At 37.2% G+C, this 27,867-nt stretch overlaps 1 protein-coding gene across 1 annotated transcript; it reads right to left on the bottom strand.

The window, feature by feature from the left end:
* Positions 1 to 345: 345 nt before the first annotated feature.
* On the bottom strand, positions 346 to 27,083 carry psip1.S (PC4 and SFRS1 interacting protein 1 S homeolog). Its single transcript, NM_001089065.1, is given in 17 exon segments — positions 346 to 2,388; positions 4,364 to 4,466; positions 6,520 to 6,736; positions 8,991 to 9,092; positions 10,138 to 10,208; positions 10,300 to 10,355; positions 11,667 to 11,782; positions 12,148 to 12,373; positions 14,438 to 14,516; positions 16,186 to 16,270; positions 17,237 to 17,299; positions 17,615 to 17,722; positions 19,633 to 19,749; positions 22,288 to 22,426; positions 24,647 to 24,723; positions 25,533 to 25,689; positions 26,989 to 27,083. Coding segments are annotated over 16 exon segments (1,701 nt in total). The 5' UTR covers positions 25,605 to 25,689; positions 26,989 to 27,083; the 3' UTR covers positions 346 to 2,318.
* Positions 27,084 to 27,867: the final 784 nt, after the last annotated feature.

Raw genomic sequence — 27,867 nt, 5'->3', positions numbered from 1 at the left:
AAAACTTGTGGGGTGACATCAAAAATGCTGTTTCTGAGGCAAAACCAAGTAATGCAGAAGAATTGTGGAATGTAAAAGGTGCAAGAAAGTAAAGAAGAAAGCAGACACAGCCTATTACCTTTTCTTCTGTTAAGGAATAACACATTTTTCTTCATGTTTTGATGTGGAATGTGCAGTGTTCTCAATGCATTTGTGTGTATGGAAATAAAAACTATTATGAGGATTTTGAGCTTCATTCCCTTTTTTAAACACGCTGCTATTATTCTGAACACAACTGTATAACTATAGCACCAATATTGCAATCAGGGTTAAGAGTGATTAAAAAGAATGATGTCACCCGCTGAATTACAGTTTTATTTGAGACTTCAATACAAAAGCACAATAAATCTGTTTCACGGAGCCTATTTACATTGCAGTCTTACTTTGCACAGCATATGACCTTCATACAAAATAGAACACAGGATTCTCAATAACAAAAACCACAAGACTTCACACAATTTGATCACTGCTATATAAAAAATATACTGCCTTTTCTTCACAATCTGCACAAACACAACAAAGAAAACAAGAATACTGGTATTAGCGGACAACAAACTGACCATCAGTGGAGCCCAGAGAAGCCTTCAAGTACAGCACCTTGCAGTTCCACAAAGGCATGAATGGGCTGATAAAAAATAAAGCCAGTTAAAATGTCTACGTTTATTCCCATAGGGTTGTAAAGTCACATTTATAGGTTAGAAATACTAGACTTGCACTGAAAAACAGACACTTGGGTGAGGAAACAGAAAGAGCATGTTTTAAGGGAGAGGTAAGCAACTAGGCACACATTCTGTATAGAGAAAAGAATCACTGGCTACTCTATGGACTTCCTTTTTGATAAAAGAAATATATGGAATGGCACATTGTAAACGAGTGTATATCTCATGTTTCATACCCCCTTCTCCTATTAGGGAGTGGCTCGAGCCAATGCGTCGCCATGAGATGCATGTGACGTGTCGGATGTTGTGTAGATACAGAAAGTGAAGGAGAAATCACAAGTAAGAACTACATTTATCCGACTGTCGGCTGAAAACGTTGTTTTTTCATCCTACAGTCGGATAAATGTAGTTCTTACCTGCGATTTCTCCTTCACTTCACCTGTATCTACACAACATGGCGACGTGTCAGCTCAAGCCGCACCGTGGAGTTCCTCCCTTAGACTTTAGAATTCTGCTAAGCAGGGCTCCACAATTTAATGTTTGCTTTTGCAGAATTTCTTGGTGCTTTATAAATACATTATTAATCTCATTTATTTAATATAGGAGGAGCATATGCACCTGGTAGGCTCCCAAATAATTCTGATATATAATAAATGCCAGTGGCTTCTTTCTTGGGAGAAAAAAGGCAAAGGTTTACAACACTTGCATTTTCAGGCCACAGTCAAAATGAGATACTACCAGGGTCGGACTGGTCCCGTGGGCCCTAACCCTCACGGGTGTAAAGCCCTCTCCCGATATTTGGTTCTATATAAAAAAAAAGTCGGTACTACGCAGTGCCATCTGCACATGCGGGCCGAGTGACGTCATTTGGTGCATGCACATGGCGCTATTCGCAGCGTCTTCATGCATATGCGCACATAGTATGGTGGGGGGCCTGGACAGCAGTCCCGGTGGGCCCCCCAGTCTAACCCTGGATACTACTTACCTGATACATTTCTGTATCAGAAGGGCAGTTAAGACCAGAGAATGTTGTAGCCAATAACTGGTTGAACCCAACAATGTCTGGACAACTAATTGTTGCATTGTTGACTGAAGCACATATATCGCCAGAACTCATTCTCTTGAAACTGAGCTCCATCAGGATTTCATTAAACGGAAACTCAGCTGTAGCAACAATGTACTAGAGATGGAGTATACTGGGATTTGTCTAGTTTTAGTTATTTGTGTAAGTACATTTACTTTATGTACTTTGTTTCAGATAAATACTGGCTTGGTGTGTTACAGTGTAGCAGGTAGATTACAGGATATCCTGTATGAGTGAAAGAGAAGCAGCCTATTGCAGCATGCACATACTGTTTTGAAATAAATGAAAGGGAAATGCAGATAACCACTCTGGCTTAGTTTTGTTTTAAGGTCCAGTACAACGATTTTGCTATTAAAACAGCATATAATGTGCCAAACAGCAAGTGGGCATATAGATCAGCACTACTTTGAGAAAACATAAAAATGTCTCATCTCAAAAGAGCTCAAAATACTGGTTGCTTTTATAAAAGGAATTGAAATTCTCAGCATTCGAAAATGTGCCATCGTAAAATGACCACTTGAATGTGGGTTGGAGCGTTAGTTGTCTGGCGCAGAATCGTCTTGGCTTTGTTTGTTGCCCTCGTTGCCTTTTGTTGCACTGCCAGGGCTGTAAAGAGACAAAAACAACATGGGAGACTAGAGTTTGGAAAGTGCATAGTAATGGTTAACATTCAACAGCAGTTTAGCAAATCTACAATTATAAAAAAGTACCCAGTCATAACTGCTTTTATGTACTAGCTACATGTATTTTCTTAGAATTCATCCTTTTAAAGGGGTGGTTCACCTTTAAGTTAACTTTTAGTATGTTATAGAATGGCCAATTCTAAGCACCTTTTCAATTCATATCCATTATTTATTTCCTATAGTTTTTTAATAATTTGCCTTCTTCTTCTGACTTTCTCTAGTTTCCAAATGGGGGTCACTGACGCCATCGAAAAAAACAAATGCTCTGTTAGGCTACACATTTATTTATTTATTTAGTTATTGCTACTTTTTATTACTCATCTTTCTATTCAGGTCCTCTCATTCATATTCCAGTCTCTTATTCAAATCAACCTGTGGTTGCTAGGGTAATTTGGACCCTAGCAAACAGATTGCTGAAATTGCAGACTGGAGAGCTGCTGGATAAAAAGCTAAATAACTCAAAAAACACAAATAATAAAAAATTAAAAACCGATTGCATTTTGTCTCAGAATAGCACTCTCTACGTCAAACCAAGTGTTGATTTAAAGGTACTTGCCTTCATAAATTAAACCCATAAAGAGTATAGCACAGCACTGTAGGTATGTACGAAGCGCATTTTAGGACATCATCATGGGAAAAAGTTGTCCTGCATGCGCTGTCCTAAGCCAATGGAATGCGACATGGCATGCTTTTTTACTCACCCATCCTCCGAGGCTGGCGTAACACCTCACTCCTCCTTCCTCAGCCGTCAGCTTTTGCTCCTCACTCCTCAGCCATCTGTCTGTCCTGGGTCCTCGCTCCTCCCTCCTCAGCCATCCGTCCTGGGTCCTAGCTTCTCCCTCCCCAGCCGTCAGGTCTTGCTCCTCACTCCTCAGGGTGCGCATAATCAGCCCTGCGCTTTACTTGTTCTGCCATTTCTCTTAACCAATCTGCGTTTTAGGTTTTTTAATTGCACCAATCAAATTCGAGTTACAGCTGACTGCTGAGAAGGGAGAAGCTAGGACCCAGAACGGATGGCTGAGGAGTGAGGACCCAGGAGCTGACGGCTGAGGAGTGAGGGGCAGGAGCTGACATCTGAGGAGGGAGGAGCGAGGTGTGACGTCTGCTTCGAGGAGAGGTGAGTGGAAAAGCAGGCGATGTTGCATTCCTCTAGCATAGGAGATCGCAAGACATGGATTTACCCTGACGATGTCCTAAAATGCGTTCCGTAGGTATGGTGTATTCTAAAGTGTAAGCAGTGGTAGATTTGCAAAAAGCTCTTGATCTCATGTGATCAATCACACAAGACTTGAATATGTAAAGTAGGGTTCAGGTTTGGCTAAATCTTTTGCAGGGGATTTGGCCAAATTCAAAAATATTACTTTCAGTACATCCCTAAACGGATATGTTTTCCACAGTAGGTTCCTCCTGCTCTTGTATGCCCAATATTAATAACTTTAAAAAAAATCAAGACCCTTATATAGGTTCCATTCTTCCACTGGCAAACCTTAATGTTACTTAATCATTTAGTAATAATTAGGGCTTTGACTATGGACAATTTGCAAGGAAATGACTGTACAAACAAATTGGCACTCTCTCATTTGAGTTTATTTTATGCATAGAGACCAATAGGCAGATATTGTAAAAAATAAGGGAAGCCTCTAGTACATCCAGCTAAATATAAATACAATAACTGAATCCCAAGAACTTGCATTTATTAGATTGTAATCCTTTGTGTTAAACTCTATGGATAGCCAGTAAAGCCTGTTAAAGAAAGAAGTAAGCAGAGCAAGCTTATTTATTGCACATGTGCTTGTGTATATAACCTGCCATGCACAGAAATGTGCTCAATTGTATCACATCATATCGTTACAGTCAAATGGAGTTTATAAAGGATTATGTGAATTCCATGTTCCTACCGCTTTGAAGTTTTCTCTTCTTTCTCCTCCGTCTCCTCACTGCTGTCTCCATTTTGTTGTGCTTGATCTGGAGTTTCCCGGTCACCATTTAAAGTATTTGCGTCTGAATGGAAAAAATAAAGTTGGGATATATGATAAAAGGACATGGAAAGGTGGGAATGTGTAAAGCAAATCGCCCCTGCAGGGACCCCATTTGGTAATCTAGGGGTGATATAACTATGTTTAAATTACAGATGCACCAGGATTCTGTTTGGGATTCGGCCAGGATTCGGATTCAGCCGAATCCTTCTGCCCGGCCGAACCAAATCAGAATTTGCATATGCAAATTAGGGGAGGTGAAATCACGTGACTTTTTGTCACAAAACAAGGAAGAAAATTTTCATGTGCGGTTCGGTATTCATCAGAATCTTGTGCAAAGGATTCGGGGGTTCGGCCTAATCCCTAGTAGAAATATATAAGGGGATCATATAATAATCTCTCTAATGCTTTATTTACCTGCCCCTTATTTACATATTCAAATTAGGATTACTTTTGGCCAGGCACAAGGATTCAGCCGAATCCTGGCCACATCCTGAACTGAGTCCTGGATTCTTGCATCCCTAATATATACATTCTGCAATTAAGTCCTAAACACAGCTAATATGCTTTACTACAATCACTGTACTCAGACATAGTAGAGAAGATGAAGAGCCCAGCAGCCAGTGGCAAGAAGGGGTTGTACTGGAGGCATTTTAAAAAACATATAGAAATCTAGCACATTCACATGCTTAATCTCAGGTCTAATGCTTTCAATACAAAATTCATTCAAAGGTATTTTCTAGGGCAACGATAAACATGTTGTGTTGTCATTATAGGGAAATCAATCCCACAGGTTCAAAAGGCATTTTTGTGCAATTGCCCAGGATTGCCATATAGGTGTTTTATGTGCCGGGAATTTAATGGATTCGGACGGTATTTTTGGGCACTTTGTGAACCACAAGAAGGAACATTTTCTGTGGCTCACAAAGCACCATGTCTGCCATTGCCCTAAAATACAGAAACTCACAGCAGCAATGAAGAAGATAACTAAGTGAAAATGATTTAAAGGAAAACTATACCTTCTTATTCAACTGATAATGTATATCAGTGACCTACTGAAGACTCAAACATACATATAGATAAGTAAATATTGCCAATTTACATCTTTTTCCTTAAAGATAACTAGACAGGAAATAAATGTAACTGTAACAGGAATTTAAGTATACATTTGAGTTATTTTTGGTGATATATTTTTATACAGTCCTGCAAAGTTTTGGACTAGATTTTCCCTTTTCAAAAAACTCAAGGCCACCTTCTGGGGCAGATTTATCAAGGGTCGAATAATAAATTCGAAATTGAATTTTCGAGTGTCAAAATTCACACATTTAAATTTGAATGTGATTTATCCCACCTTGACCCTGGAAACAGTCCTAATATAAATAATCAAGGATTTTTTGGGAGAAAAACTCGATTTGTACAAATCAAATTTGAATCGAATATGATTCGAATTTTCTGGTCGGAACCATTCGATTGAATATTAGATATAGTCTTCCTGACATTCAAGTTTTTTTTTTTTTCGGGGGAAAAACTCAATTTGTACGGATCGAATATGAACCTAATACGATTAGAATTTCCGGGTCGGAACCATTTGATTGAATATTAGACATAAAAAAAATTTCTAAAATAACCTCCCAGTCAGTAAAATTATGAGTATATTCGAATTAAATAAACAATTCACATGAATTCGAAATTTGACCTTTGATAAATGGGTCTCCAAAAGTCTATGATTTAAAACCAAAGAGTAACAAGCCAATAAAACAACTCTCTGGCCTCCTTAAAATTGGGCATACATTATGAAATATCTAAAAGGGATACATCCAATTTCATTGCTCTGTAGTAGTGGCATTTAGTGGCCAGCATACCCCAGACCTAAAGAGCATCACTGAAGATAATAGACTGTCCACAGAGAAGGGCATACATGCACATATTTTTTCAATATAGTTTTCTGGTAAAAAAAAAAATAGGAAGGAGAGCTCCAACAGATTACTGCAAATCTATTTAATCATGGCAGTGGTTACAGGACATGTTTTGGGGTCAATACCCTTTACCGCCAAATTACAACCACTAATTTGACCGACCTGGATTTTGCTCTTTTTCCAGTCTCTTGTGAGGTCCTCTCTTTCCAGGTTCCTTGGCTTTATTGGCTTCCTCGTGCTGCCTTTGCTCTGCTAGAGATTTATTTAAAACTTGAGTGATGACAGAATCACCTTCCCCAACCAGGAACATATTCTTGAATTTGTTGTACAGCATGGTTGCCTTATCCATAATCACTTGGCTGGCTTTGAACCTACGAATCTGTACAAATCAATCCAAAAATTAAAATGTATTTAAGTCAAAAGAAACAGTTTTTCATATGCAGTAGGACATACCAGATTTTGGTGGGGCAAATTCCAAATGAAAGGAAAACTTTACAAGCTATTTTACTGTAGTACATCCACTGTAGTATAAAGAATCTAAAGAGCAGAATACTCCATAAGGTGGATTTGAATAGTTAATAAGGGTTGAAGAGAGAGAATTGTTTAGCCCCTCCAAAGTAATTCTCAGCTCACATACTGGATATTATACATGTCCATGTCATCATTCCAAACCACTTATAAAGGCATTATGGGAAACTGCCAGCACATCATCACATGGCAGGGCATTCCACACTCCCATAGAGAAAATGAACTTCCTCAGTTCTACAGGAGCAGCATTTGGTCCTTCCAACCCCTCCTCTATCTTATAATGCTTTCTACTGTACTTGTAATGAGTAATTAGGTTCCCTTGCAAGATTAGGTTTCCTTGCAAGCACCTTTGCTCCAGAAAAAAACAACCCCATCCTTGACAGTCTTTCCTCATAGTTTTAGTCTTCCACTAACTGCAACCAGTTTAGTTGCACGTCTCTGCACTCTCTCCATATCCTTTCTAAGGACTGGCAAGAAAAACTGAACTTTATATGAAAGTTGAGGACTTGCCAGGGTTCTATGTCATCACATTTTTTATACAAGCGAATACATTATTTGCTTTTGTATACATGGACACTGCCTCATATTTTACATTGCTGCAGAATATGTTGCAACTTTATAAATACTTGTTAATAATTATAATCTTCCTCCCTCCTGGCTGACACAGAGGGACACCTACCTTTAGACCTTTCTACCAAAGGAGACTCCCTGTTATTAGGCAGTGGCTCGAACATGTAATAATTACTACACATATAGGATTCCAACATAATTCAAGTCTTCTGGAACTACAAACCACTATTACTATGGGTAGTAGATAATACTGTTATAGTGCCCCTCTCCCACTGGCACAACCTCTATATTAGCCTTCCCACCCCCAATTGTGCTGCCTGCTGCATTATCAAGAATAACTCATGTTGTGTCTGGACCTCGTGGGTGTCTTTTCCAATGATACAGACAATGCCCTTTCAAAGTTTCGGTCAGAGAAGGAAGTTTATTGAGACACAGAATACAGAAGCATTCATCAGCATAGAAAAACAGCATAGAAAAAGCATAGAAAATATTAGCTATACATGATTGGTTAAAATATATCTGCATAAAGGTACACAGTTCCTCAGCTTTTATTAGGACAACTGCTTCAAGTGTTATATGTAGCATTACGCAATTGTGTGTACGCAACTGATGCCAAAACTGTTGGTTTAACTGTATTGTTTAAGATGTAAAATCAATAAAGACACAATTGATAAAAAAAATATATATATCTGCATAAAGGTGTGATTACCTTTTTCAAATTTATTTTTTTAGTTGATATTCTATGTAACCTCGAAGCCCAATGTTGTACCGTAAAACAACATATTGTTGATAAAACCATCTTCCACTATATCTAACAGCTAGCCTTGAGACTCATTATGTGCCTGTGAAAGTATTTTCAGCTTGACCTGACTTCTTAGGCCTACTGCTTTTCGTTCCTAACATAGTTATAGAAAGAACAATCCATTATACTTACGTGGGCACAAACTTTATCCTTGAAACAGTAGTTTATTTCATAACTAGCTATCTAGGTGTTGGCCATTAGGTTCCACTTTCATTGTACGCAGCTTGATTACTCTTAAAAAAATATATGCTTTAGAAATAGAAAATGGCATAGAAATGAACCACAGTTCAGCGGTTATATAGGCCTCAGAGACCTCTAATACTAATGTAGCTAAACACTATCCTACCAATTAGCAAACTACCTGAATGGATTTTCAGCTTACATAATATATTTATTTAGCAACTGCATTTGATGTCTATGCCTTACTTAGATTCTCTGTTTGTCCTTATACTGTTGCCAATGTCTGTGAGTTGTAATGTTGCAAATAATACAGGTATCTGTGTGCGACACGACAGGCATCGCAAGAGACAGCGAAATTCCACTCTTCCCTTTGTGCAACAATTTATATGATTCCAATTCAGCAGAATGGATATTGGCTGTCAGAAGTTCAGGATTTTTTTTTTTAATTCACAGCAATACAAATGTGTTACTTTCTTGTTTTCCTTTTAACACTATTTACTGTAAATACAGAGTACAGCCATTAATGTTCATAAGCAAGCAATGAAAGTCTTACTTTTTTTAGGGTAGTGATCATGTCTGTGTGCTTCTGAGCTTGCTGCATGCTTACTTGGAGAGAAGCCAGCTCATCCAAAGCACTGATGCATCTGTTTATATCCTGCAAAATAAAAAAGCCAGTGACATATTACTTCGATGCATTCAGCATAATGGAACACACTACATAAAAACACGGGTAGAGAAAAAATTGCAAAATGATCAAAAAAAAAAAATTTGTTCCTGGGTGAAAAAGTTTAATTTAAAGGGGACCTGTCACCCTAAGAAATAATTCCAAATTATTTTTTATCATGTTAGTTGAGCAAAATAAAACTTACTTACACTACATTTATTATTTAAATTTTGTTTCCTTCAAAACACAATTACACAATCGTAGCAAGCAGGCAGGAACCATTTTGTGTACTCTGTTATTAAGACAAGTTGTGTAGCACCCCAAAATCTTGTGGATGCCACAGATGGGGGACCTAATGCCCATACACATTGCCCTAACCAATTATAGAGTGTGAGGAGGGGGGGAAGTGGGGAGAGCAGTAACATCTAGGAAGTGCTGAATGGAAAGTGAAAGTAATTGACTGCCCCACCTCTATGCCTCAGACGGGGCAGTTAATATTTGATTGACAGCTCAGATATTTAAACTGCTTTATAACAGGTATTGATGCTTTAATTAAAAAAAACTATTTGGGTTTCATGTTTAATTTGCAAACGACTTTTGTTATACAGATTTTTATGTGTAGGTGACAGGTCTACTTAAAAACATGTTTTAAAAATGATTAATAAAAGTAAGCCCTATCTGAGCAGGTTGTTCATTGCATGGTATTCTACAAAGCCCCATGTGTAAGCCCAAGAGACTGGTTCATTTTGTATTTATGTGAAGGACGTGTATGCCAACAGCTGGCAATACGGAGTTTTAGAAGAGTAGGACAAACACAGCTTCGGATTCTGCAGAAATTATGCAAAGTATTCTCTCAGGGAGAAATTACAAAAGAACTGTAATTACATTTTCATTGCAATGGTGAGCATGTGCTCTGTAAATATTTCTTAAAATCATTACGATGTTATGCGGCAGAAGGTGGCTAACACACATACAAGGTACTTGAAAACTTATGAAAAGTCAATCACATTTAATCAATGCCAAATACAAGACCTACCAAGTGGTCAATCTTTAAAGAGCTCTTAATTTCTGCATGTATCCTTTGAAGTCTGGCATCAGTGGATGTTTCTGTGAAAAGAAACCATTTAACTTCCAGCAGGCCTTACAGATTACAATAATGGTTCAAGCATTATTGGGGTCTAAACTGAAGCAGACCTACCCTTTTTCTTGTCCAGTTTTTTAACATCATCTTTTTTCACCTCGTCCTTAGACTGGCTGGTAAGAAAAGGAAACAGTAATATAATATGGAGGAATACAATTAACTACCCCAAAAAAATAGTTCATATGAAAAGGAGCATGTAGCAGACATAAAACTACGGAGTCAAAATCATTAGTGACACTAATTGGAGACAACTGTACATTTTTGGCTAACTATATTAGAAACATTTTTTATTTTGTACATACAATATATTTACCCAGTTTTTATTTTTACACTGAACAATTCCTTTAAAGGGGTTGTTCACCTTCCAAACACATTTTTCAGTTCAGTTGTTTTCAGATTGTTCCCCAGAACCTTTTTTTTTTTTTTAATTATTTTCCATTATTTATTTTTTACTGTTTTTCCAAACTCTAAGTTTAAAGTTGAATGTTCCTGTCTGTGGTGTTTGAGTCTGGATGCTCAGTAATTCAGGTGCAGACTCAAAGCTGTTATAATTTTCCAACATTTAGTTGATACATTTCTCAGCAACATCTCTGGAGTATTAGCAACTATTGTATCAATTCTGCCTGTAATGAAATCCAGAGATTCTGCTCAGCAGGGAAAAAAATAAGAAATGTATCAACTAAATGTTTCAATTTAGAACAGTTTACAGGGTCGGTGACCCCCCCTTCCCAGAGCTGCTTTAGAAGGTGGAAAATGACATTGTCACTTCAATATTAGAAAACCGGTGACACATAGAAAATAGTAAGAAATTGGAAAAAGTCTTTATTTCTTGTGATCTATCTGAAAACAACTAGTTGTTTGAAGGTGAACAACCCCTTTAAGAACTGTGAGGTTAGCGTTGGTAACCAGTAGTTAGCATGACTATGAAGATTTTCATTCATACAGGTTATGGTATATCTACTATAAGTAGGGATGCACTGAATCCACTGTTTTGGATTCGTCAGAACCCCATAATACTTCACGAAAGATTCGGCTGAATACCAAACCGAATCCTAATTTGCATATGCAAATTAGGGGTGGGAAGGGGAAAACATTTTTTACTTCCTTGTTTGTGACAAAAAGTCACACGATTACCCTTCCTGCCCCTAATTTGCATATGCAAATTAGGATTCTAATTTGGTTCGGGCAGAAGGATTCGGCCGAATCTGAATCCTGCTGAAAAAGGCCGAATCCAGAACCGAATCCTGGATTTGGTGCATCCCTAACTATAAGTAATTCTAAAACAACTGGACTTGCTGAGCAATCATTGAGGAAAAACTGAAGAAACTGCTTGGATGAGTAGTGAAAGTGTTTAATGATTACTCAGCAAGTCCAGTTGTTTTAGAATTACTTATACTAGATAAACCAGTGGTTAGAATACCTACCTCTCCATGTCAACAGTTTCCTCCTGTTTGCGCTTTTTTTCAGAAATCTCTTTTTCCTGTTGAGCTTTCAGGCTGCGCTTTTGAGCCACCTGGGAGACTTTGCCACCTTTGCTCTTCTAGTTTAAGTGCAAGTCATGAAAGGTAAAAGGAAAATAAAAACATTCTATAAAAGTTAGGCAAACCCCTAATTTACAGTGAAATTACATGACCACGTTTTCAGTGAGAAGAAAAGTCATTGGGAACTGAAGCAAATTGTTAGGCACCACTCCGTTAATAAAATTGCTTACTTTTTACCCCAGGCTGGTGCTCCCTGGAGTGTTGCAGAGCTCAGATGAAGAAACCTGGACCAGTTATAAATGCTGGTACTTGCCAGATTTAACAGATTCCAACTGACAGTGTTTGGGGCTATTTTAGAGTGTTTTGCTATGAACATTTTGGGACTAAAACACCTGAAATTCATTGCTATTCATAATCTCTGTACCATTTCATCTTCTTGCTCATCCTCATCAGAATCTGACGGAGCAGGAGAATCAATCTTTGCTGCAACTTTCTTTTTGGACTCAGTGTCCATGGTTGCCTCTTTCTTGTCTGTGTCTTTTCTTGGTTTTTCTTCTTCGTCCCTTAACACCTCATCCTTTTTCTGAAGCGTTTGTTTTTTTGGTTTTCTTTCTGGAGATTTTTTCTTACTCTGATCTTCTTCACTCATCCTGTTGGACAGAATCAATCAAAAGTGGAAAGACAGGCTAAAGTATAGTAAAAGAGCACTATAAAGCATTAAGGTCAATGGCATGTGGTATGTGTTTGTTATTGTTCTATATCTTAGTCTACAAAATGTCAGAAAATACATTTGTACCAGGATACATGTAAACCTGTTGTAAAACACATTAATCAGGTAAGCACTGCAAGGCAACTTTGCATAAAAAACCTGTTACACATTTTATGTTGTTTTGTCATCTGCACTGGAGGAGATTAAGCACAGGGAACAAAACATCCTGTGTTTCACTGCACTAAACACTACAAACCTACATGCAGCAGTGAGCCCTGCAGTGAAACTCTGACATGTCAAAAGACACTAAGGGGGTTATTTATCAAAATCCGAAAAGTTCTCCCTATTTTCTGCACAGATTTTTTCCCTTATTCATCAATACATTTTCACAAATAGTTCTTGTGCAGGAAAAGGCTCGATAAAATCCGGAAAAAATCTGAATGGTACAATTTTTTCAGATTTGACACCTGAAAACCACAAAATCTTCGGATTATTGTACAAAACCCAGCGCAGATCAGGATATCTTCAAAATGTCAACAGGACATCTGCCCTTGACTTCTACATGATCTCTGCAGGACTTTCCCTTTAAAAGTCCAACCAGAAAAAAAACAGACTTTAACAGAGAATGCAACCTTAACGTTAAAATAGACCCCCCCTCCCTGCTGCCTAATTGTAACCCTGGCAAATGCCCCTAACATTTTACTTATCCCCGGTACAGATTCAGGCATCAGAGTTCACGGGCGCCATCTTGTTCTCTTCAGAATGATATTGGCATGGCAGCACATACACAGTAATTTTCTGTTTTCCGACAACTGCGCATGCACTGAAGCTCACAAAAAATTGCCGAACCGCCGGTCTCATTCGGAAGATTACCAAAGTGGCTGAAGATGGCGCCCATGAACTCCGATGCCTGAATCTGCACCGAGGGGTAAGTAAAACGTTAGGGGCATTTGCCCGGGGTAACACTTAGGCTGGGGGGAGGGTTTTTTTTACATTAGGATTGAATTCACCTTTAATAAATAACCCCCACAATGTGTCTTTTCAAGACAATAAAAACATTAATAATACATTCACCATTGTGGCAGTGTGTATACCTGCTTTTTTTCTGAGTTTGCATAATGCATGGCCAAAAAATCGACTGCTCTCTAAGCACTGTACTATTCTGTGCAATACTAGTCATTTATTACATAACATGTATAATGATAATATATACATTTATACAGGATTAAATAATATATATAAAGCAGAAAATAAACCTTTGGGGGGAGACGATTGTATGGGGCTGTTTTCCATAATTTGGGCAAGGCCCCTGGTTAAATGTGAAGTAAACCTTAAGGCTAGAGTACACAATGTAATTCTTGACAATTCATCGCTTCTAACTTTGTGTGGTAACAGTAGGAGAAAGGCTCTTTCAAGCATCACGCTGCCCCTATGCACAAATTAAGGTCCATACATTCATCTCACTGGATATAATGTGTCTGACATCTCGGTACCCATTGATGTCTACTGTATATAACCAACTAAAACTCATTTTGTCTAACTTACCTCTGACTTTATGGTTCAGTGTTCCATCACTTTATACACTTAGCCCTCAGGGTTGGAAATATAGTAATTGGTGCATAGTGCTCCATGTTAAGAGCCCATACAAATCAACAACCTGCTTTCAATCTGCTCATTTTACACTGTAATGAAAAATGCTCACTCTGGAAAAATATCTTCCCATAATCGTAGATATCACCTTTTGCCTACACATGTCAAACAATATGTATTCTGTACCAGCCCAAGACGGCAACAACACAGTGAAGATCTGTTCATCCAAAGATGACCCCAGTAGCTCCCCATCTTATTTTCTGTTGATTCACATCATATGCTCTGAGCTGCTGTCAGTTAGTTGAGCTATGGGACTGACTCACAATATAAAGTAAAAATACAATATAAAATGTAAGATAGGCAGATTAGTAAATCAAATTTGTTCATCGAATTTCTCATAAGTCAGAGTACTTACATGCCTCGTTCTGGAGAGGGAGGGGGTTTTATTAATCTCGGCCTCCCTCTTGGCTTTGGAACCTTGACCTCTCCTGTGGCTAAAAGGTAAAAGCAAATTTCTGTCAGATCATAACTTTATTTCTGCCATTTTGTCTTGCAAAGGAAATTATTTGTATGGTTCTTGTTAGGGATGCACCGAATCCAGTATTTTGGATTTGTCCGAAACCCCGAATCCTTCATGCATATGCAAATTAGGGGTGGGAAGTGGAAAACACTTCCTTGTTTTGTGACAAAAAGTTACACGATTTCCCTCTCGGTCCCTAATTTGCATATGCATATTAGTATTCGGATTTGGTTCGGCCGGACAGAAGGATTCGGCCGAATCAGAATCCTGCTGAAAAAGGCTGAATCCTGGCTGAATCCTGGCCAAATCCCAGATTCGGTGCATCCCTAGTTCTTGTACAGGAACACTATGGGCGAACGAAAGTATTTGGTTCCCTTGGCAGTGGGAAAGCAGCTTGCACCCAACGCTACAAAAAGTGCAGGTATAGTGGAAGCAATTTGACTTTTATTTTACTATTAAACAGTAATCCAGATGTCAGATTTTAAGTTTAATGCACAAAAGAGTCATTCCCGACTTTAAACCATTTGAAACAAAACATAGATGTGCTAGTATTAAACACTGTCTCTATTTTTTCTCAAATTAGGTTTGTAGTTTATTTGCAGACTTTTAATCCTTTGTATAATGCTTTCACTGATGCAGCTAACCTACATATTCAATGACAAGTTCTCTACTTCCTGTCCTCACATCTGCTTACAGTAATTCTTCACCTTGTGTGTGCTGACAGGCAAGCAAAGCATATACATTACAGGAGGCAGAAGCAATATCAGGCTGGCATTGGTGCTTCTTCGCTACTGGACAAATGCAATCTGAAGATCCCCACCTGTGCCATCTTTTTTAATGACAATGGTGAGCTTTGACTGCATTTTTTGCCTTGCAAAAAAAAAAACTGGTGTTAAAATGTGTCAAATAATATTTACTATTCAAGTACCAGTAAAGATGAGTTTGCAGCTATTTTGCACATACAGGTGTGGGACCTGTTACCCAGAATGCTTTGGACCTGGGGTTTTCTGGATATGGGTGTATTTTCCATAATTTGGATCTCCATACCTTAAGTCTGTTAAAAAATAATTTAAACATTAAATAAACTCATTAGGATTGTTTTGCCTTAAATTAGGATTAAGTATATCTTGGTTGGGAACGAGTACAAAGTTCTATTTTATTATTACAGAGAAAGGGGAAATAATTTTTAAAAATGTGAATCGTCTCATTAAAATGGAGTCTGTGGGAGTTGGCCTTCCCCTAATTCGGAGCTTTCTGGATAACGGGTTTCCAGATAATGGATCCCTGTGGCCATAAAAATAAAGTTTATTGGCTTTGAATATACTGCTTATATGTTGGAGGAAATGCAGCGGTGAAAAAAAAATTCTAGTTGCATTCAGGTCTGTTTGCTAAAGGGTTTGAATCAGGACCACCAGTATGTGTTGAGTTTCACATACAGTCAATTCAGTTATCAAGTTTCACCGGACAGCAGTACTAAAAGGTCCCACTACCCTTATTTTTATAGGAAGCAGGTCAGAGGTTTTTATTGAACATACAAATTTTGCCAAAAAAGATACTGTGTACACACTACTAATTGTGTTTTGCAAAGCTTTAATACCTTTAAGAAATATTACCCTGGTTTTATTAGCTCCCAAAGTAATTACCTGGTCTGCCTCTTTTAGGGCTCTGTATTGGTGGACTCACTGGTGCAGCCCCTGTCTCTTGCACAGACTCAGCCAGAATATCAACCTAGGGCAATACAACAGAAATATTTTTGTATATCAACCAAAATGTCTGCACTAAGCGCTATAGAGAATTGTATCAACGTAGACATTAAAGGGAAAATTCATCCCATTATTAATAACTATATTATGTATTTCCAACATACAGTTGAAGGCAAATTGTTCCGAATAACATGTTTAATTTTTATGGGTTGTACAATGTGCACTCAACTTGTTCCAGCTACTGCTCTGTGTGATATTTCTTTAATGAGGTAGTAAACTTTGAAAAACATGTTTAAAACATTACTTCAAAAACAATAACTTTAGTCAATTATTTTTATGTCTTACATTTTCTCTTATAAGTATATTTTGATCACACAGCCATCCCACGACCACCTTTCCAAGAAATAGCTAGGTAAGCCTAGCACCTAACCCTTTGGGTAGATTAAAATGTGATATCACGAGAAAAAAATCACCCACTTTCTATTATTTCTTATAGGAATGGTGAATTATTCTGTGGTCTAAGCACACAGTTTGATAAATTTGCCACTTAGTGTGGTCCACTTCTAAGAATCAAGACTTTTTTTGGTTTCTTCTTGCTAAAACTGTATGTATTATGCCATATAAAAAAATCTTAGGAGGTTTACATACCAAGAACCTTTTATGGTAGTATCCAGTGCTAGGGTCTTACTGTAACTACGGGCAAACCCTTTGATGGCACTGATGTATTGATACTGAATGCTCACAGCCAAATTAGAAATCAAGTATGATTTAATTAATTAATGTTGCACCACTGACTGTCCAGTTTATCTTCACTTGAAACAAACCCTTTTTTTGCTTAATGCAGAACAACTCACGCTATTAGAGATCCATCTAATGCAACTACAAATTCTATTCAATTAAGTGATTTATGCAGATAAGTTTTCATATACCTTTAAATTGGATATGTTTATGGGAGATGGAAAAAGGACGAAAACAACAGACAATATCTTACCTTTCGCTTTCTACCTCTTCTGCCTTTAACTACAACAGGTGAATCTTTTGGGATAGCGGCATCCTGAGGGGTAATGGAAATAATCACCTATAAATCACAGGCTACCTATTATCGTAAATACTGTAAGATAGAGTTGATGTCACCAACTATTTTTCAAAATGAAAGAACCTATATAAAGTACAGAAAGCTAACTATATGTTGGCCCATAGTAGCCAATCGAGGGTCCATAAGTCAAAATATTTCTAGATCATAATCTACTAGTTATCTATGGAAGACTACAGTCAAACAACCATGAACCTGCACAAATGGTAAGACAAGAGCAGAAAGAAGATAACAAAACAGTAAAATGTAAAATAAAAGGTCTAGGTGGCTGCTTACTTCACTGCCAAGTTGATCCGAAATGCTTGTATCTTCCTTTGTGGCGTTCATATCTTTCTCAGGAGACTCAATTCCACTGGAGGATGAATCAGAATGCTTACCTAAAATCTAAAAATGGTTGTAAGGATTACCATTCTACCCAAAAGAAGGAACACATAAGAAACCATGCACAGAGAAAATTACTTTCTTTGTTTATTATGAATCTTGTTAAATCTCGTTTGAGCCTCCAAAATGTTTTAAAAAGATTTGCTTCTATATTAAAATGCATTATTTGTGAGATTTGGTCTAACAGTTATGACATAATTTCAGGGGAAATCATTTTTATATGTGCAAATATAGTATAAGTCATGTACTTAAAGTTAAATTCTCTACAGAGAATACAAAATGTATACTATGCAGCTCCAGCAGAATAATGCTAAAGCGCATAATAAAGTGAATATTATATTATTATTATATTAAAGCAATATTATATTTAAAACCTCTCTAGCAAATGAGTTATGGAGGGCAGTGGGATTTCCTTCCTCTATTTTAAGAAACACTAATTTATAGCATATTTGAACAAGTAATTATTTTATAGGCAACAGTAAATAATGTAATGTGCATTAAAATTACAAAAGGAGCTTTATTTTTCCTATCTTCTCTGGTCTGAGTTACAAATAAGTGATGGGTGTGCCCTAGTGGTCAGTCCCTAAAAACAAAATTGGTTGTAAGTAGCCAATAACAGCTTTGCCCTGTCCTGCTATATTCGTAATTTAGTTCACAAAGACATATCTCATTCCACAAATTAGAATTGATAATCTGGCAAACTGTTTTCCCTTCATCACTATGTTCCATTCTGCAGTGATGGATTGGGACTTAAAATTTCTCTGCTTTCCAGAGAATCTGTGCACCACCCACTGTGGAATAAACAGTCTCAGAATCCATCACTCATCACAACTGAACAAAGTATGCGAGCCTAAAGGTTTGGCCGTTAGGCTCCCACAATGGTCCCTGCAATCCCAGACATAATATCAAATTACCTTTTAATCTGTGAAACCAAGTATGTCTGTGTAAAAAAAGAGCCCAAAATGGATTTTTATTTATGGAAGTTAAGATGGTGTTTCTGCATTTTTTTTTAAAAAAAGCCCATGTCAAAAAGTGGCATATAGTTTCTTTTTAACTCAGTGTGTGTGTGTGTGTGTGTACATAAAATACCTGTAAAAATGGTATGCCAATATATTTTACTGAACATTCATAAAGAATATCAAACTGAAATATTAACACAGTAGACAGAAACAGGGTGTGATATTCTTTAATAGGTAAACTATATTGCTTCATATTTTTAAACTGTATGTCCACTTTCTATCGTTTTCTCTCGTTTCGGCCAAAAATTGGAATCACCACACCAGCAGGAAGTGATGAGGTGCTACAGCTCCTTTTCAATTCCTTATCTGGGTTAACAGATGAAAATCTTCAAACCTGCCCAATTGGATATCGATCAGGAACATCAGGTTACCATATGGTTTTCTCTGTACATTTGTATATGGTTTTCACTTTACATTTTGACTACCTTTACATGTTCCTCGTATTGTTCGCAGCATACAGAATACACATGCTATATTGATGTACTATGCCGTACAGGGAGCAGTTATAGGCGTTTATATCACCTCTTCCAGAACGTATGTGCTTTAAAAGTTTGTTACATTTTATTTTTATTTCAAATATCTGCCATTACTACAAAATTTGTGGCAGGCCTTCAAAAAACTTTGGGTATGATTAGAGATATATATCATATTATGTATGAATTGGATCACTCTTATATAAAGCATCTCCCTGAAATGCAGACTTCTAATTTCACCTTCTGTAGGTCCCATGCTTTTCAACTTTCAACAGAGGTTTATTGCAGGTCCAGCGGCCTATTATAATTTCCTTTGTAGCATGCAACATGCAACCACAACTAACACTTCCGCTGTGAGCAGCAGGCGAAAATGAACAGATGATTAAAACTGAGAATATTGAACCTGTCTCTATACTAAAACCTTTGATGTGGTTGATTTCCTTTTCTTTGTCAGTTTCTCCTCATTTTCCTCTAGGTCTTCTTGCATTTGCGCTTCTGCTGCCTCTCTTAGAGCAGCATTAGTGAATGCCAAGATATTCTAAACCAAAAACATAAGATCAGTAAGTGTGCAACCAGCCAAGATGCCTTGCATGCATTAGATGGAGACAGACCACACCCATGCAAGGAAATAGGTACAAACAAAAGGGAAACAAATTAATAGTCCTATCTGAATGAATGTAATATGATTCATTTCTAATTACATAAATGACTGTGTTCCAATATAATTTTTATTAGGGACATGTTTAACTGGACGGTAATACATTGCTAACTTATTGTTAAATTACTGTAAAAATACAAGCAGCAACCCTAATTTCTTCAAGTGACCAACTAGAAGCTGGTTCCTTTCTTTATAAAACAGATAACATGAAAGATGTTTTCAGATGTACACCTAGGGCACTTACTTGAAAATGGACTATTGAACAGTGGGAGATTATCTTGCCTGCCACTTTGAAATATCTACGCACAGTGGAACCTCAATTTTACTTACACCGATTTTAAAGGGGAGCTTTAGCAAAAATTAAAATTTAATACAAGCTTCATGATATTGAAATAAGAAACTTTTTAAATACAATCAATTAAAAAATCTGTACCGTTTCTGATATAATCAAGTTTATCTTCACTATTCCTCTCTCAGCATCTGTTTCACTTCATTCTGTCTTCATGCAGCAGTTGGGTGTCAGATAGTCATTGACAGTTAGATCCAATATATGTTATAGGGGGGGGCCTTCCTCTCCTAGCAGATGAATTAGAGCTCACTCAAATAACTATTTCCAGTACAAACAAAATCTGACAAAATAACTGCCATTTGCACAAATCCTGCATGTAGAGAGACACAATGTCTTGTGATTTTAATAGAGTGAGCTCTAATTCATGTGCTAGGAAAGAGAGCCCCCCTATAAGATATATTGGATCATTCATCTAACACCCAACTGCTGCATGAAAACAGAATGAAAAGAAAAGATGCTGAAAGAGTAATAGTGAAGATAAACAGTACAGAATTTTGAATTGATCATATTTAGAAAACTTCTTATTTCAGTATACTGAAGCATATATTCATCTTTCATTTTTGAAACTCTAAGTTTGCCCACATTTTAGTTTTTTTGTCTTCAAACCAATGCCATGCGCTGTCTATAAATACCCCAATTAGTCTGCAACTTATGCAGCTAAGCACACATCAATTTCTGCTTTATTTTGTGTATGTGACTGTCAGAAAGGTCTTGCACATGCCCCCCATAGTATAGTGCTGCAATGCTTAACCCAATGAAATTAACACAGTAAATACTGTATTTCAAAGTAAAATGGACTCCTGTGCCGATTGAGTACTTGAAGAACAAGCTGCTTCAATACATTTCCCTGATTTTACATTTTCCTGAATTTTACACACTTTGTATCCTAGTCCCCTGAAAAACATAAAATGGGGGTTCTACTGGATATGGTAATACATTTGCCATTGAGGTTACCACAAACGTATACCATTTGTCTTTGCCTAATTTCCTAATATCACTCTTCAAAAAGTGCTTTCTATGTTGTTTCTATGTAACCTATCAAAACAGGTTTGACAATCGAAAGTTTTTTATTGCAATTTATTTGGCTTTTTCTCTAGTACAGTAGGATACAACACCAATTAGCAAAAACATACAGAACATGAGCGCAAAGGCTTACATAGCTTTATAGGTTTGAAACAAATATAACATATATATGTTGTTCAGGTAGGTGTTCCAAAGGATTTTTCTGATAATGTTCAGTGAAACATATTGGCATAGGTTATCGTGCACAGGAAGCCGTATTGATAAGCATATCTGCATTTATTTATATCAACGGAAGCAAGTCATAATAGTGGTTACATTATTAAAGGGTTGGTTCGACCTTAAAGTTAACTTTCAGTATGTTATAAAATGGCAAATTCTATGCAATTTTTTCAATTGGGCTTTCCTTTTTTTTGTTTTTTAATTAGTTGCCTTCTATGTCTGACTCAGATTTCAAATTATGTCACTGATCCTGTCATCTAAAAAACAAATGCTTTGAGAGGCTACTTTTTATTACTCACCTTTCCATATTCATACTCCAGCCTCTCATTCAAACCACTGTCTGGTAGCTAGGTAATTTGGGCCCTGCCAATCAGATAGCTGCTGAAATTGCAAACTGGAGAGCTGCAGAATAAAAAGCTAACTAGCTAAAAAAACACAAATAATAATTTGTCTCGGAATTTGTCTCTCTACATCATATCAAAAGTTAATTTAAAGTGCAACAACCCCTTTAAAAGAAAAATGGTTACACAAAAGTCTAACAGACATGAGTACAACGTTTTCCTTTAAAGCATGGTATTTCTGTGCAAAAGTCAGTATAGTTCAAACTGACAGTTACTTTATTCACCTAAAATAACATCAGCTATATTATTACAAAACAGCACTGAAAGTTTTCTAATATTATGCTGTTATTTTATAATTGCAGTACTCTCTCAAATACCTCAAAGGAGTATATAAGAAAACAAAGACCTACCAGACACTACTCAGATTTAATACAGCAGTTATAACTAGTTAAAAATGAATCCATGTTAGGTGCTTGTTTTACCTACCTGCGGACTTGAAAATTTAACCTTAGGGTTGTTCTCAATTTCCCACAACCCCTCGTTAAAGCCCTTTCGCTTATTAGGTTTGGCATACTTCTCCTTATTTTCTTCGTAAGGGAATATGTCTTTTGGACCCAAAAAAGCTCTGTAAAAAGGGTAGATAAAAAAAAAAGTTACAAAAGCATAGATTAAGCGTAGATTAAGGCATTTCAATAACTGGAAATTTAGAATGTAATGATTAAGGCAACAAAATTAAAACATGTTCTGAATTAATATAAGCATGGGATCTATTATCGAGAATGCTCAAGACCTGGGGTTTTTCACATAAGGGATCTTTCTTTAACTTGGAAAAATTCAAATTACTGGTTTAGTTTTTAAAGGGGAAAAACTCTAATTCTGAGGAAAAAATACTCTTGAATTTTACGAGATTTAGATTAAATGATTAAATACAAGCAAATACAAACTTTTTAAAAAGTGCTTGCATTGTGAATGTGCTTGCTCTCTACTGCGGTTCAGCTAGGTAGTTAACTAGTAACCAGTTAGTTTAAATTTTGTCGACTGCCATGAACAAATCCATCTATTCTGTCCTAGCCCAACACCAGCTCCCTAACCCTAACTACACCTTCTAGGCAGAGTACTTTAAAAAGAAATGATGATAGACAAGATTCCTGAGAAGGGAAAGAAACAAATAGCTAAGACTGAAGGCCTCCTTTAACAAGCTACGAATGCAGGGAGCTGTATTCAGATGTAATGGGTGGAAAATATAATTTTATAAAATATAGAATACTAATAAATATATACAGTTATAGGATCCTTTATCCGGAAACCCGATATCCAGAAAGCTCCGAATAACGTAATGGCTCCCATAGACTCCATTTTATCCAAATAATCCAAATTTTTAAAAATTATTTATTTTTTCTCTGTAATAACAGTTGCTTGTACTTGATCCCAACTAAGATATAATTAATCCTTATTGGAAGCAAAACCAGCCTATTGGGTTTATTTAATGTTTAAATGAATTTCTTGTAGACTTAAGGCATGAAGACCCAAATTACAGAAAGATCTGTTATCTGGAAAAACCCATGTCCCAAGCATTCTTATAACATGCCCCATACCTGCATATAGAAAATATAATTTTATATAAACTTCTAAATAGCTTTAAATTGATCAAGATTTGCTGTACCTTTTACTAAAAGTACTAGAGCTGCACCAAATCCCTATTTTCAGGATTCAGCCGAAACCCTTAATCTTTCAGGAAGGATTCGGCAAATCCCAAACCGAATCCAAACCATAATTTTCATATGAAAAACAAAAGAATAGAAGGGGAAAATAAAGATCACTCACAAAAATGTTTTACAAACCAAATATTTTGGTCACTAAGTGTGACCTTGACTTTTTTTTTAACGCAGTTGATCACCATGCACACAATCTTGATGAGTGTGCTTAATTATATAATTATACACTGATATCTGCCCCTATCATGAATTGCTGCATATACTTTTGCAAGCATGCCTCTTACCAAAACTCAGCATGCTTTCTAAATATCTCCCTTCATCTGACGATGAAATGTTTGTGTGTCTTTTTGATATAAATGTTAATACAATTTTAATAGAGAATTAGTTTAACTGTAATGAATTGAATTATATTTTAATTTTATTGTGTTCCTATCTTTAATAATATTGAATAATAAATGTCTTACCCTACTTTCAACTTAGTGCATATAATAGATGACAAAAATCGACATATAAAATCACGATTGAGTTATTTACCCACTGGGCTACAAGTCATAACTTTATTTAAAGGGGTTGTTCACCTTTAAATTAACTTTTAGTATGACACAGGGAGTGATATTCTGAGACAATTTGCAATTTGCAATTGGGTTTCATTTGGTTTATAGTTATTTAGCTTTTTATTCAGCAGCTCTCCAGTTTGCAGTTACAGCAATCTGGTTTCTATGTTCCAAATTACGCTAGCAACCATGCATTGATTTAAATAAGAGACTGCAATATTAATAGGAGAAGCCTAAACAGAATAGAGAGCAGTAACAAATAGCAATAATGATACATTTGTAGCCTTAAAGGACATTTGCTTTTTAGATGTGGTCAGTGACCCCCATTTGAAAGCTGGGAAGAGTCAGAAGAAAAAGGCAAATAATTCAAAAACTATAAAAAATAAATAATTAAGACCAATTGAAAATTTGCTTAGAATTTGCCATTTTAATACTTACTAAAAGTTACCTTAAAGGTGAACCATTCCTTGAATGCATTAAAGCTTCAACCCTAAATATTTTGTGCATAGCAATCTTTAAGTAGTATATAGGTTACCAAACTCTAAGATTAATAGAACTTTAAGTGAAAGAACTTACGTCTCATGAGTGCCAAAAAAGAAAATTGGCATTTTATTTGAGGGAGGTTTCACAGCCCCATCAGGAAGTTCATCCACCTTAATGAATAAAAAAAGGAAATAAAATATGCAGACACACGCATAACATATTATATGTAATATTATAATGGGGTCAGCATGAATTCTAATACTGTATCATACATTGTCATTGTTATGCATTGGCTTGTTTTGTGATTGATCAGGCTCAGATACATATCTTTCTTTTATTCCCATTTCTTTTCTTTCCACACCCACCTTGTAAACAAACAATGTGCCATGATTCTCTCATTAATGATGTCATTATAATGTCCTTCAGATCTCTCTTATGACCTATGAATGTTACAAGACATTTTATTTGTAGATTTTGACTTTGACAAAGTTTTGGGACCCAGCCAAAACAGTTTCCCAAATAAATATACAGGCTTATATACTACATACATTTATGGACTGCACCCAGACTTTCTTTGTTCCACTACATATGAGTGCCAGCATTCATAGTGAACTATTGGACCAGAGATCACAGAAGAGGAGTGTTCAATAGGGCATTTTTTGAGAAAAATCCCCTTTTAACAATATTAGGATTATTGACAAGTGGAGAGGGATGTTTTGCCTGCAAGAAAGGATGTTTTGACCACTGCAGTTCTAACACCATGTGCAATTGCCAGTTGATTATTTTTGGCCAAAGTGACCAAGAATTGCATGCCTGGATTAACAGCAAAATAGGCTGAGGTGTACCAAAAAAAAGGACCACAAAATCGGCCTTTTCAGAACTAAAGAAAATTAAAATCACAAAACACTGTTGTTAGTGAGAAAAAAAACAAAACACTTTTTTTAAGATTAAAGCCCATATGTATATTATGTGCACTTACCCTAGCTGGCCAGTGTGGGTAACCTTTCATTTTGGCAAAGATCAAATCCCCAGGTTTGAAATCACGCATCATGTTTCGCTCGACGAAATTCAGGCAGCCGGAGGGAATTAGTAGAGAAACTGGATGATATACAATTTCTGACAAGTTCTACCCAGATCTGCATTGAGATGTATTAAATGTCAAGACAGCATTACAGATACAGAACAATAACTTTGTACTGTATTACAATCAGTCCTGTGACAGAATTTGAAGTAGATGTGCAAGATTGAACAATACTAAACAATGGCATTGTACTGCTGAAAGCAAGAGAACACTTTGGGGGTTATGTAATAACGTAAGTCGCTAAGTTTGCCCAGGAGCAGAAGCAGTAACCCTTAGCAACCAATCAATAGGTAGCATTTACTGGTCATCTGTTTAAAAACAAACATCTTATTGGCTTTTTTTTTTTAAAAAAAAAAAAAAAGCTCTGTCGGGTGTAGATACGCCACTGAAACCACATGTGACTGTCAACATGCGTTTTTCAGCACGTACGTTTCTTTTCCCAACATGCACTTCTCATTGTTCTCGTTCCTCATAATTCAACTGGCTGGAAATAGAAAAGTTATTTAGAAATAGAAAAACTATTTACATGCAAAATGGAGCAGGAATGATCGTCAACGTAATTACGTCACCATATATGCGTCATTTATCTCGTGAGAGTTTGGACGCCATATTTAAAATAGGCTGCGTATTTACGTAAAGTGTGGTCTCAAACTTGCGGATCCCATAGAGTCAATCGATTTGGTAGTTTCTTGACGTATTGGCGTTTCTGCTGAAAAACGCCAATACTGGTGTCCCGTGGGGGATTTCGGCTTGCAATCGCCCCTGTGAGAATTGCCATAGTGCGTTTTCCGTTAGTTTCAGTGGTAGTGCAGTTTATGTGTATTTACTACCGACTGAGCTTTTTTTAAAAAACGCCCCACATCTGGCCTTGCCCTTATTACATGTGGGGGTTTGTAAGGTAAAGGTCAGTGGGATGAGTTCCAGAATAGGAATGGCATGTTTATTCATTCATTGTGACAGTGTGAGTGTAGTATACGAGTGTGTGAGATAACGGCACATGTGAGTGTACAACAACAGCTAATGCTAGTTATTCCAACCCCCTCCAGCAGAGCCTGCCCCTCACTTATGTTTACCAACACATGTGGAACGCTGCGAGGACTGAAAGCAAAAGCGAACTACACACTCACTGACAGCTTCTGGGAATGTATCCCAGTTCTCCTATACTCCCTGGGGTATTTAGCACGTTTAAAACATGCTGTATCAAACAATCCCCATTCATCCCCTGGAACTATCAAATCCACTACCAGAGACACTACGCAGCACTGCTCTCCAACCTGTAGCTCTCTACCAAACTACCATTCCCAGCAGTCCCAACAGGAAGGCAGCTGCTTATTAATACATGCATTTCACATACTGTTCAGCAGTCCCGCTTCTCGCGGGACAGTCTCGCTTTTCATAAGACAGCACGCAGCCCCGGATCGCTGTGCAAAATGTCCAGCTTCACTACTGCAGCCGGCCAGCGCTCGCAGGGTTTCGTCACAGCCTCGCGAGATCAAGCAATGACGTCATGGTGTGTATAAGCGTAGCAACGCCGACGCGCAGTTGTTGGAATGGGCAGTGATTACTCTGTTGCTATGTTACGCAAAACCAAGCTGCTTTTTAATCTGCGGTTCCTGCTATGGTGTTCTCTCTGCTCATAAGAATTAAGAACGTCCGTGTAGTCCTACTCTTAGGGTCCATGGGTAGAATACAAATGAAAAAACGTTTTCTCGTGGTGATTGCAAGACGTATACAGCTAGAGATTCTGCTTCCAATATGTGATAGGATTAAGGTGCTCAGTGTTAGACTGAGAGGTCACACCAGCGGCCCACCCAAGAGACTTTAGATCAGGGGCCCACTCTTAGTACTCTATTATAATTCCTCTCCTCACGCAACCTCTATTCTGCTAGTCTCTTCTTTACATGGTATTAGGGATGCACCAAATCCACTATTTTGGATTCGGCCGAACCCCCGAATCCTTCACAAAGGATTTGGCCGAGTACCGAACCGAATCCGGGTGGAAAGGGGAAAACACTTTTCACTTCCTTGTTTTGTGACAAAAGTCGCCTGATTTCCCTCCCCATTCCTAGTTTGCATATGCAGATTCGGTTCGGCCGGGCAGAAGGATTCCTGCTGAAAACGGCCGAATCCCGAACCGAATCCTGGATTCGGTGCATCCCTACATGCTATAATCTATTAATCAATCTATTAAGTCTCTGTTCTCATAGAAATAGGTAATGGCCATAAAATAGGC

Source organism: Xenopus laevis, chromosome 1S (assembly GCF_017654675.1).
Source record: "Xenopus laevis strain J_2021 chromosome 1S, Xenopus_laevis_v10.1, whole genome shotgun sequence".
Lineage (NCBI taxonomy): Eukaryota > Metazoa > Chordata > Amphibia > Anura > Pipidae > Xenopus > Xenopus laevis.
Note: the sequence above shows the minus strand (reverse complement) of the source record. Positions and strands in the feature narration are given on the sequence as shown.